Genomic DNA, 12,234 nt, shown 5'->3' on the forward strand with positions numbered 1-12,234 from the left:
AGTGGTGATCTCACCACACAAGCTCTATGTCATCATTTGGAGCATTGTTTCTGGTTCTGTATCTTTGTTCTTCAGCACATTAAGATTTTCCATGAGCAACTCAAAACCATTTGAATGAATTCTTTATCCACTCAAATTAATAAAATGTAAAACATATTGACTGTAACTAATGTGTTTTCATTAAAATTAGAAATAAAACAAAAATGGCTATAGAAAATTTTTTTGTGGGTGATAATTAGCTATAACTCTCTCATCCTGATTTCTGGACTGATTGAGAAATAGGTCATTTTTTTGGTAATGCTTTATTGAAAGAGGCAGCTTGAACCTGGAGTTAAAATGCATAACCTAATACTTCATTCAAACTCTAGATATTGGGACATATACCAGCAGAGGAATGGGTCTGCAGAGTCAGCATAGAGAATCATAGCCTGCCCCAGGAAACATGAGAAATTCAGGGTCAAATAAAGGGAGGTAATTTATGTGTTTTAATACATTTCACCAAGGTAATAAATCATTTCTCTTATGACACACAAACAAGAGTAGGGATGAAAACAGGAAGCAGAAATTATCCTCAAAATCCAACTCTTCAGCCTGTAAAAATGGGGAAAATCTGTTAAAAAAGAACTCCTGCTCAAAATCCACTGTCATCCGGTCTACAACATGAAATAAGACAAGAAAATAGGTGTAATACTGTGAGATGGGTATATCTTTTATCTGCACATTATAAAAGGTCAAAAGAATTTATCTCTTTATAATCAATACCCTAATAAAATATGTTAAACTTTCAATTATTACTAGCATATCTTAAGGACTATATATATTATATTTTATGTACATTATAAAGATATTAGAGAGTAAGGAGGATGAAGAGCTCTCAAAGAAATTTCAAGACATACATATATATTAATGAATATCCAGTCAGTGTCAATGATGCATTCATTTGGGATACTCTATATTTAAACTTAATAATTCAAAATATAATCCCAATGAGGACTTTTACTGGAACTGGATTAAAAAACATTTTAATTCTAATGAAGACACATTTGTCTTTATTTTCAAATAAAAACTATGTAATTATATGTATTTTTATTTACAAGTAGTAAGTTACTGAAAAGTATAAATCAAAGATTGCTGGCAAATAGGTCTGAGGATATGAGCATTTAATATATGAAAGATAGTATTTTAATTCAGTAGAAGATGAATAGTTTAATAGTTCAATACTTTAATAATTGTTTCTGGCATAATTGGCTTTATTTCTGGATGAGAACAAGCCAACATACTATATCACACCATATATAATAATCAATCCAGATGGATTAAGTGTTAAATCTGTGTGTGTACACACCCACATAAACACATATATGAAAACCTGCACTTTTTTCCTTTATCCTCTTGTCCTCTGAAATTTTCTATAAGCAATACTTTTCTAAGAAACATGGAAAACATTGGAAATGTTTTGGGAAACCTATTTTATAGAAATAAAGTAAATAGACAAGAATATAATATATGAATGTTTATTGCAGCACTAATTTTAAATGGCAAAGGAGATAATATGAAATATCACAACTGGGGAAATACTGTAGTTGAGTAGGTATTGGTATAAGCATACTGTGGAATATACTGTAAGCATTAAAACAACTAAGTTCAATCATCATTTACTGACTTGAAAGAAAATCCAAAATGTACTGTTGAATGTAAAAAAGCAAATTACAGAGAAATGTATAAAGTATCATCCATTTGGGGGGGTAAAAAATACTAAAATAATTTATTTGTGTTACTGTTTAAGCTTGAAGAAGTATATGGGGGAGATACACGAGGTTTAGACATTACTCAGAAGGAAATAGACAAAGGGGAAGGGAGTGAGGAATGGAGAGGAGCAGAGATAATGTTTTTTTCTTTTTACTGGCATTGTTTCATTGGTTCAAGTGCAAATGCATTACTTCTGTAATTTTAGATGAGGAACTCAATAAATGACTTTAAAATGACAAAAGAATATAAAATTTCACTTAGTTCTCATTTTAGTGTAATGCAGAATATTAGAATAAAACAGCCTCGTCTTTACTAATTCTACCATCTGCAGATATGTTGCTCACTCTACTTAAATTGATTATTAAATATTTTACTTCTTCATGCCTCGTAAAAAATAAAGTAGCTCAATGTTTTGTTTTGTTTTTTAAAGTCCTCTAATATGGGATCTAAGAAAAAAGAAAGTGGAGCATAGAAGGACAGATCTATAGTAACTTTGGATATATGGATTTTCCTTCCACAGAATGGTACCATTCAATGTAGGAAGCTGCTTGCTGAGCATGCAAAATTGAGGCACAGTAAAGGCCCATCTCAAACACTAACCTAAACCTAAACAAAGCTAAGCTGTGGGACTTTTTTTTTAAACTTCAGGATTTCTTAAGAAATTTTAGTAGGCTTCCACACTATAATGGCAGAGGTGAGTAGTTGCAACAGAAATAGTATGACATACAGAGGGTAAAATATTTATTTTCTGGCCCTTTACAGAAAGTTTGCTGACCCTTGGTCTAAAACAGAATGCATAATTCCAGTGACATATTTTCTGCTAGAGTGATGGTCTGGCTAACCTATTTTTCTCAATAGGTTAACTCTTTATTCTTATTTTCAGCTGCATGTGTATACAGTTATATAGCTCAAGAATGGGATTACAACATATAAAATATACCCTAGTTTTTAAATGACATGATGCTGAGAATAAAAAACTGCATGTAGAAAATATGGGACTGGATCAAGTCCTTAAAAAAAAACTGTATTTGGAGCTTAGCTACTTTATCTCTGAAAATACTTTTCACATCTAAGAAATTCCAGGTAAATTATCTTGTATTTCACTATTCCCCTGCCACCCTTAAGTCTCCTTGGGGCTAAGGGATTTGCACTATTAAAAACTCCTCCTGTGAGCCTTTTGCACACTCACTGCTCTAGTGTCCAGAACAAAAGTAAGCTATGGGTCACTTGCTACTTGCAGCGTCAATATATCTTTGGTCCATACCATGTTTAAAAAAGAACCAAACAAAACCCTAGCTGCCATTTAAAAAATCAAGGGCTATCACACACTGAAAAAAATGTAGATTTCTGGATTTTCCCAAAAGTCAGAAGAGCTGGCAAAAGAAGGCCTGCATTTTCTCATAGCACTCATTAGCTGGAACTGGGCACTGGGGATCCTCTTCAGTTACTGTCCCAATGCAGGTTCATTTCTGTTCATTTAATAGATACCTACAGTTTGCTATTTTCTTTAGTATGCTTGTATATATCTTCATGGATGACCCTGAAAAATAGCTTCCTGTTTGTGTTCTCCTAATCCTTATCTAACATCAGGATTATGTTAGAGTATGTTATGAGATGTCTACTTCTATATAACTAATAGTTCCTTGAATACTTGATAAAGTCTTTCCTGTTCTCATCACAAAAAAAAACATTCTGTAAGTATGCATGGTGGCGGATGTTAACTAGATTATTATGCTGGTCATTTTCCAATGTATACAAACATCAGATTATTATGTTGTGCACCTGAAACTAATATAATGTTGGTATCAATTATACCCCAATTTTTTAAAAAAAGAGTTCTGCCTGAAAAGAAATTGGGTTTGATGCTTCATTAGTAATAGCTACTATATCTCACGCTAAATTTCCCCTTTTACCTGTGTTTATGAGTCTCCCAAGAGTTTAATTCTCTTTGAGTCAATACTGTAATTTTTATTTTCCTACAAAATAATTTTGTTTAGGTTTTCAAATGTATTGGAAGTACTGTATTCAGTATAACATTTAAAATCAGTCACTATAAGGTTTCTCTTTATGTACATATGCATATTAATTTTCAAACATAATGCTGTTTGTCTTTTCATATTTTTTAATCAGTGTCACCAATGTCTTGTCTATATTATCATGTCTTTATATTAGGTATTATATGATGTAGTGAAAAGGATACCAATCTGAATACAGCCTTTCCTACTCATTACACACATTACTTTCCCCACCAACACCCAGGATTACTTCATGTTCCATAGGAAGTAAGTGATAATGGAAAATTTCTTAATTCATTACCTTCAATGGGTCTTTCTTCAATTATCTGTCCTGTCTGATGTTGAGTAAGGTCTGTAGAAACAGTTGCTTTTCAACAAATAATACTAATAATGACAACGATGAATACAATTAACATGACCAACATTCTGTGGGTATCTATTTATTATATGACAGGCACAATTCTAAGCACTTTGTGTCTCTTTATTTGATCCTCACACAAAATTATGAGGTAGGTATTATAATTATCCCCATTTTATAATTTCTACCAAAACATATATGTATAAAAACATAGAAAAATGCTCAGGAAGGATAAATACTAAACAAGGAGGGATATGGGTACAAGGATAGTTGTCAAAGACCTTACTTGTAATGTTTAAACCTATTATAAGGAAAATATATATTGAGGCATTATTTCTGCAATTAAAATAAAAGACATGACACAAAGATATACCTAGGGAGAATGCCCGTCAGGGCACTGTGTATAATGGCAAAAACACTGGAGGAAACTACAATGTCTATCAATAGGGATTTGATGAAATGATATTACAGCAACACAAGGAAAACACCATGAAGATAGTAAAGGATCTCTATTTACTGAGTGGTAAGTCATTACATGAACGTTTCTACAACAAGAAAGTCTAAATTTTGTAAAGAGCAAAAGGAATAAGCTATCTTCAAAAATAAAGAGGTCACTGCTCTTGGGTATTAAAGGTATCTTAAAAATAAAGATATTTTATAAACCATGATATACACAGATGGACTTTACAGTTATATAAATTTAAATGGATTAAAAGATTAAGAATATTACAACTATAGACAAATTGGGGGGAAAATAAAATGAAAATCACAGGATTACATTTCAGCATGTATTCTCTGACGTTTAAGATAAGGTTAGAAAGGTGCCAGAAGTGCTGTTGTCATTTTGAGTATTTACTAGACTGAATTACCTGATGGCAAGGGAAATAGGGGCTTTTATTAAATGGCTTCCAAAACGTATTCTACTCATAGGGTGTTTCTCCTACATGATTTTTCTTGGGCTGAACAAGCTGTAGTCAGCAAATAAGATGTTTCTACCTTATTCTATTTAGAGGGATTAATATAGAGATAAATTCTCTTTTGTTAAATAGTTGATGTTAATAGTTTTGAGCTGTAAATAAAAGCATTTGCACACATTTCATATATTCTATGTTTTATCACCAGTACAAATTTTGATGTTGAATCAGCTGTGAGTCATAATTAAAGGTCTTCCCACATTCCCTATATTCATAGGGTTTCTCACTAGTATGAATTCTATGATGACTAATAAGTTGTGAACTCTGAGAATAGGCTTTCCCACATATCTTACATTCATAGGGCTTCTCACCAGTATGAATTCTCTGATGTCGAGTAAGGTCTGAACCAGAACGAAAAGCCTTTTCACATTCCTTACATTCATAGGGTTTCTCACCTGTGTGGATTCTCTGATGTTTAATAAGTTGTGAGCTCTGACTAAAGGCATTGCCACATTCCTTACATTCATAGGGTTTCTCCCCTGTATGAATTCTCTGATGTTGAGTAAAGTTTGAGCCACTACTAAAGGCCTTCCCACATTCTTTACATTCATAGGGCTTTTCACCAGTGTGAATTCTCTGATGTCGAGTGAAGTTGGAGCCACTACTAAAGGCCTTTCCACATTCCTTACATTCATAGGGTTTCTCACCAGTGTGAATTCGGTGATGTCGAGTAAGGTCTGAGCCACAAATAAAGGTTTTTCCACATTCCTTACATTCAAAGGGTTTCTTGCCAGTATGAATTTTCTGATGATGACTGAGTCTTGAGGGATGTCTAAAGGCCTTTCCACATTCCTTACATTCATAGGGTTTCTCAACAGTATGAATTATCTGATGGGTGGTAAGCTGTGAGTCATGTCTAAAGGATTTCCTATATTCCTTAGTTGCACAGTATTTCTCTTTATTACTAATGATTTGCTGTAATGTAAAGGATGGATGTTGACTAAAAGTGGGCATGCCTTCATGGGTGAATATCAGTTGACTGAAATGTCCCTCCTGAGAGCCATGTTGTTTCTCAAACTGGCCATTACATTCCCAATCATCTCTGAAACTAGAGCACTGAAGGTCATGTCTTGTAAGTCTTTCCATTATCTCCCACTGGGCTGACTCTATTTCATAAATTTCCTTCTTCAGAAATAATTTCTTGGTCTCACATCTTGACTCCAGGACTGAAAGAAAATATGAAAGCAATCACTCACATTTTTCTTGTTTGGGAGAAATAAAACTTCAATTAAAATGGGAGAATTAAACTGAAATTTTTAAAAATGGACAAGAAAAGAAGAGTGAAGAGAGATGACATAGTAAGGTGAGGACAGTAAGTAAGCCACTGGTTTCTAAACGTTGCTATAAATCAGAATTACTTATGGGAGCTTGCTAAATATACAGATGCCTTAGACTCCCTTGTTACAGGATGGCTCTAATCATACATACACACAACATCTCACATCATATGCAAACACACATATAAAAGCGGCGCACAGCATGAACTGTAAATAAGGGGAATGATCATACCACTTAATAGGGTGGTTGTCAGGATTAAATGAATATGTCTAAGGAAGAATGTTCAGGGGTTGGCAAACTATGTACTGCAGCCCTGCAGTCATTTTTATAAGTAAAGTTTTATTGGAACACAGCCACATTTATTCACTTATGTATTGTCTATGGCTGTTTTTGAGCTACAGTTGCAACAGAGACCACATTGACTGCAAGCCTAAAATATTTACTATCTGGCCTGTTGAAAAGTTTGCCAGGCCCTGGTTAGATCTGTATTGTCCATTACAGTAGCTACTAGCATATATGTCTATTTGAATTTAACATAATTAAGATTAAATAAAAATTCAAATTCAGTTCCTCAGTGACAATATCCACATTTCTAGTGTTAGAAATAGCCAAATATGGCTAGTGTCTACCATACTGGAAATCACAAATATCAGACATTTCCATCATTGCTGAAAATTCTAGATTAAGTAACTAGAGGCTTAGGTTCTCTTCAACCAATGACAGAGAAATAGAAGGTGGTAATCCAGATGGGAGAGTACCTTAAGAAAAGTCAGGTGCTGAATGAACCTAGCATGAGTGTTATATAGGGAGGATTTTCTGTGGCTCGATATGGTATATGCTTGGGGTTTGATGAAAATACTATGCCTTGGAATTCTGTAATTCTGAACTTAGGAAAAAAGAGGAGAGGACTTAACAAGTGCACAAGCACTGTAGTAGTGATGACCAACTGACAGGAAGGGCATTTGTAGGTTCAAAGAGAAGTGAAAAGAATATAATGGGAGGCAGTGTATTGCTATTGAAAGATCAGAGGTACAAGATTCAGTTGTATGAGTTTTGAACTCAAACTCAGTTAATTACAAGCTTTGTTTCCTTGGGCAAATTAGTTCATCTTTCTGAGTCCCCAACTGTCTGTCTATATGACAGGAATGATAACTAACTCTTATAATCATTGTGAGGACTGGGAATACTATATGAAAAAATACTTGGTATTAAATAATTATTTAGTATTTGGGAGATAATATTATGGAAGAATTTCCATATAAAAATATGGATGTTAGGCAAGTGAAGTGTTTTGAAGACCACACTATGGACCCAGAGGAAAAACCTCAAGCCAAAAAAGTGAAGATCATTCTAGTACCATCTTATTCATCTTACTCTCATATAATTATTTAGCAAATACTGTTTAATATTGTTCCTAAATATATCCTGACACTCTTCCCTTTATGTTCAATATAATACCTAATATGAAATATCTCTCCCTTGGAATACTGGAATAGCCTCCAACCTAGTTTCTCCACTTGAGGTTTGTAGTCTTGAATCCATGTCACTAGAATGGCATTAGCCTGCCAATGCTCTGCTTAAAATCCATTGGTGGTTTCCTTTTATTGCTCTTACAATAAAAGCCAAACTCCTGAATGTGGTCTACAAAACTCTGAATGATCTTGTTCCTGCCTGCCTTTCAACCAAATCTCACACTATGCTCCATTTTGGTTTCTAAGCTCCATCCACGTTGGTCCTATTTTATAGTTCTTCAAATGCTCCTAATTATTAGTCCCTGTTTAGATCTTTCTAGGTACTTTTCCTTATGTATAGAAGGTATTTTCTTTTACTCTTTGCCTTGGTAACTATTACTCATTTTCCAAATCTCTACATAAAGATCATACTTTTTGAGGTCTTCTCTGATCCTATGACCAAATTACACCCTCCTTGTAATTATATTTTTAGCACTCTGTTCTCTTCCTTAACAGGATTTTCATAATTTGTAATTACATACTTATTTATGTTCATTTACTATCTTTTCCTTCAATAGGTCTTAAGTTCTGTGAAGGCAAGGAAAATGTCTATTGTCTTCATCAATGTGTATCCAACTCTGAGCATGGTACATGGTACATATTGGAAGATCAAGTATTTACTGACTGACTCAATAAGAAAGTATTTAAATATATACTCCTTAATGAAAAATGTCTAAAAATTTCCTCTAGGGAAAAAGGACAGGGACTTCCCTGGTGGCGCAATGGTTAAGAATCCACCTGCCAATGCAGGGGACACAGGTTCAATCCCTGGTCCGGGAAGATCCCACATGCCACGGAGCAACTAAGCCCGTGCGCCACAACTACTGAGCCTGCTCTCTGGAGCCCGTTGAGCCATAACTACTGAGCTCAGGTGCCACAACTACTGAAGCCCACACATCTAGACCCTGTGCTCTGCAACAACAGAAGCCACTGCAATGAGAAGCCCACACACCGCAACGAAGAGCAGCCCCCGCTCGCTGCAACTAGAGAAAGACTGCGCACACCAACAAAGACCCAACGCGCCCAAAAATTAATTGATTAAAAATAAAAAGGACACACTTTTTGCAAATATGGCACATTGAATATATGCATTTATTACTGTTCTTTCATGAAGTGCCACTAAAGATAGTAATGAGATTCAACAAAAGAGGAAACTCCATGAGGACAATGAGAATGGGGAAAAAAGCATCAACAAAAATTTGGAAACTAGAGAATAGATGGAATAGTAATAAATGATGTATTAACCTTGAGCCTTGAAACCTAAGTCACAGATTAGTCTTACTGTAGAATACCAGATATTTTCAAGCATGCAAACACCAGGTACCCTTGAAACTAGGGTGCATAAGGGTTGCAAAAAGGATAATTACTTGAAAATCTGTAAGAAATAGACAGACTTCACATTCTCAAACCTACTCCATATAGCAGGCTGATTCCACAGTCCACTATACCCAGTAAACTCTCAAGAATCAGGCAGCCACGCTTATTTTATTAATTCCAGAAAGAAAGTAGAGGATCCCATTCTGGAGAAAATCAGCCCAAGAGAAAAGACCTGATAGGTGGTGTCAGCCAATGAACTGTTCTAGGCAGATCACTCTGCAGTAACTACCACCAATAAATCTACAAATCTTGTCACAAACAAGCTCAAATCAGCTTTTTAATGCCACAGTTTTATATGAGCAAATAGCTTTGAGTCACTAGCTATTTCCGGAAAACATTAAATATAAGAGCTTAAGGGACTTCCCTGGTGGTGCAGTGGTTAAGAATCTGCCTGCCAATGCAGGGGACACAGGTTCGTGCCCTGGTCCAGAAAGATCCCACATGCCACGGAGCAACTAAGCCCATGTGTCACAACTACTGAGCCTGCACTCTAGAGCCCATGAGCCACACTACTGAGCCTGCATGCCACAACTACTGGAGCCCGTATGCCTAGAGCCTGTGCTCGGCAACAAGAGAAGCCACCGCAATGAGAAGCCTGTGCGCCACAACGAAGAGTAGCCCCCACTCGCCGCAACTAGAAAATGTCAGTGTGCAGCAACGAAGACCGAACACAGCCAAAAATAAATTAATTAATTAAAAACAAAAACAAAAAACAAGAGCTTAAAATACACAAACAGAAACAGGAGAGACAATGGAGGGAAAAAAACAAAATTCAAAAGAAGAATGCTTCTAAAAAAAAAAAAGAAAATGCTTCTAAAAACAATGTTATATAGCAATTCCATAGAGAATGATGTCAGAAAAAGAAATACTGAGAATGTTTTTTTAAATAAAAATACGAAGATGAGAACTTAATAAAACCTCACAGAAAGTACAACATAAAAAGAGAGATGGAGGGCTTCCCTGATGGCGCAGTGGTTGAGAGTCTGCCTGACGATGCAGGGGACACAGGTTTGCGCCCCGGTCCGGCAAGATCCCACATGCTGCGGAGCGGCTGGACCCGTGAGCCATGGCCGCTGAGCCTGCGCGTCCGGAGCCTGTGCTCCGCAACGGGAGAGGCCACAACAGTGAGAGGCCGGCGAACTGCAAAAAAAAAAAAAAAAAAAGAGAGAGAGAGAGAGATGGAAACTAGAAAAAAGAGCAGATACAAACTACTATATATAAAATAGATAAACAACAATAGATAAACAAGGTCCTACTGTATAACACAGAGAACTATATGAAAAAAAATGTGTATATATACACGTATAACTGAATCACTTCACTATACACCAGAAACTAACACAACATTGTAAATCAACTATACTTCAATTTAAAAAAAAGAAAAAGAAATTCTAGAGGTAGCACAAAAAATTTAAGATCTGAATTACGAGTGTTCAATCATTCAAAAAATTTAATGAGCTCTTACTCTGTGTCAGACATGGTGCCAAGCACTGGACATAAAAAATGATCAATAAACATTGAAACATAGAGAACAGAGAAAAAGAGAAAACAATGCGGAACAAATGATCAACAAAATTACAGAAGAAAATTTCAGAGATTTTTAGTTTCTGGAATAAGTGAGTGCCCTGGTACATGAAAGAATAAAATCAACATCATGATACCTCAACATGAAATATTAGAACATCATAAATAAATAACAAATGCTAAAAGCTTCCAAAGAGATTAAACAGGTCACTTAAAAGAATTAAGAACTGAATGGGTTTTGGACTTCTCTACAACACTAGATAACAGAAGATTTTAGAAATCCTCAGAGCAATGCCTTTAAAAAGTTGAACTAAGTTTTTCCACCTAAAATGACATCTCCAGTCAAATTATCAATCAAATTAGGAGAGTGAAATGGAAACATTTTTATTCATGAAAGGATTCACAAAATATACTTTCTATTTACTTCTTTTGCATCCTTCCCTTGGTTGCTTTTGAAAGATGTGCTTCAGAATAATAAGGAAACAAATCAAGAAAGAGGAAGGCAAGAGATCCAACAGTCTAGGTATACAAAAGTATCCAAGGCATGCAAATACAGAAGAGAATCAAAACGAATTCAAAGGGAAGGAGTTAAGGGAATCAAAGGGATGATCCTAAGGGAATCCACTGGATGATAATAAAGGAAAATTCTAAAATAAAGCTATGTTACAATCACACCTGGGGAGGAAGAACAGAGGGTTAGAGGAGGGATATCTCAGTTAAAAAACAAACCACAGAACAGGAGAAAATATTTGCAAATGAAGCAACTGACAAGGGATTAATCTCCAAAATATACAAACAGCTCATACAGCTCAATATCAAAAAAACAAACAACCCAATCAAAAACTGGGTACAAGATCTAAATAGACATTTCTCCAAAGAAGACATATAGATCGGCAAAAAAACAAATGAAAAGACGCTCAATGTCACTAATTACTAGAGAAATGCAAATCAAAACTATAATGAGGTATCACCTCACACTGGTCAGAATGGCCATCATCAAAAAATCTACAAATGGTAAATGCTGGAGAGGGTGTGGAGAAAAAGGAACACCCCTACACTGTTGGTGGGGATGTAAATTGGTACAGCCACTATGGAGAACAGTATGGAGGTCCCTTAAAAAACTACAAATAGAGCTGCCATATGACCCAGCAATCCCACTCCTGGGCATATATCCGGAGAAAACCATAATTCAGAAGGATGCATGCACCCAATGTTCACTGCAGCACTATGTACAATAGCCAGGACATGGTAGCAACCTAAATATCCATCGACAGGAATGGATAAAGGAGATGTGGTACATATATACAATGGAATATTACTCAGCCATAAAAAGAAACCAAGTAATGCCATTTGCAGTGACATGGACGGACCTAGACATTGTCATATAAAGTAAGTCAGAAAGAGAAAGACAAATTTCATATAATATCACTTATATGTGGAGTCTAGAA

The 12,234-nt window shown here is 35.3% G+C and overlaps 2 protein-coding genes across 5 annotated transcripts in view; one reads left to right on the top strand and one right to left on the bottom strand.

Moving 5' to 3' along the window:
* LOC137215245 (zinc finger protein 14 homolog) overlaps nucleotides 1–12,234 on the bottom strand; it is a 184,037-nt gene that overhangs the window by 109,834 nt on the left and 61,969 nt on the right. For 2 of the 4 annotated variants that reach the window (XM_067720217.1, XM_067720220.1), the window contains one exon: nucleotides 4,617–6,262. The exons of 1 other annotated variant lie outside the window; for it this stretch is intronic. In XM_067720217.1, the coding sequence (XP_067576318.1) occupies nucleotides 5,238–6,262 (1,025 nt within the window). In that variant the 3' untranslated portion in view covers nucleotides 4,617–5,237. Of the gene's footprint in view, nucleotides 1–4,616; nucleotides 6,263–12,234 lie in introns of those variants that run through there. One more of the 4 variants, XM_067720221.1, reaches the window with a different exon arrangement.
* Nucleotides 1–12,234, top strand: part of ZNF382 (zinc finger protein 382) — a 254,817-nt gene that overhangs the window by 92,004 nt on the left and 150,579 nt on the right. The window lies entirely within an intron of this gene.

Source organism: Pseudorca crassidens, chromosome 20 (genome assembly GCF_039906515.1).
Source record: "Pseudorca crassidens isolate mPseCra1 chromosome 20, mPseCra1.hap1, whole genome shotgun sequence".
Lineage (NCBI taxonomy): Eukaryota > Metazoa > Chordata > Mammalia > Artiodactyla > Delphinidae > Pseudorca > Pseudorca crassidens.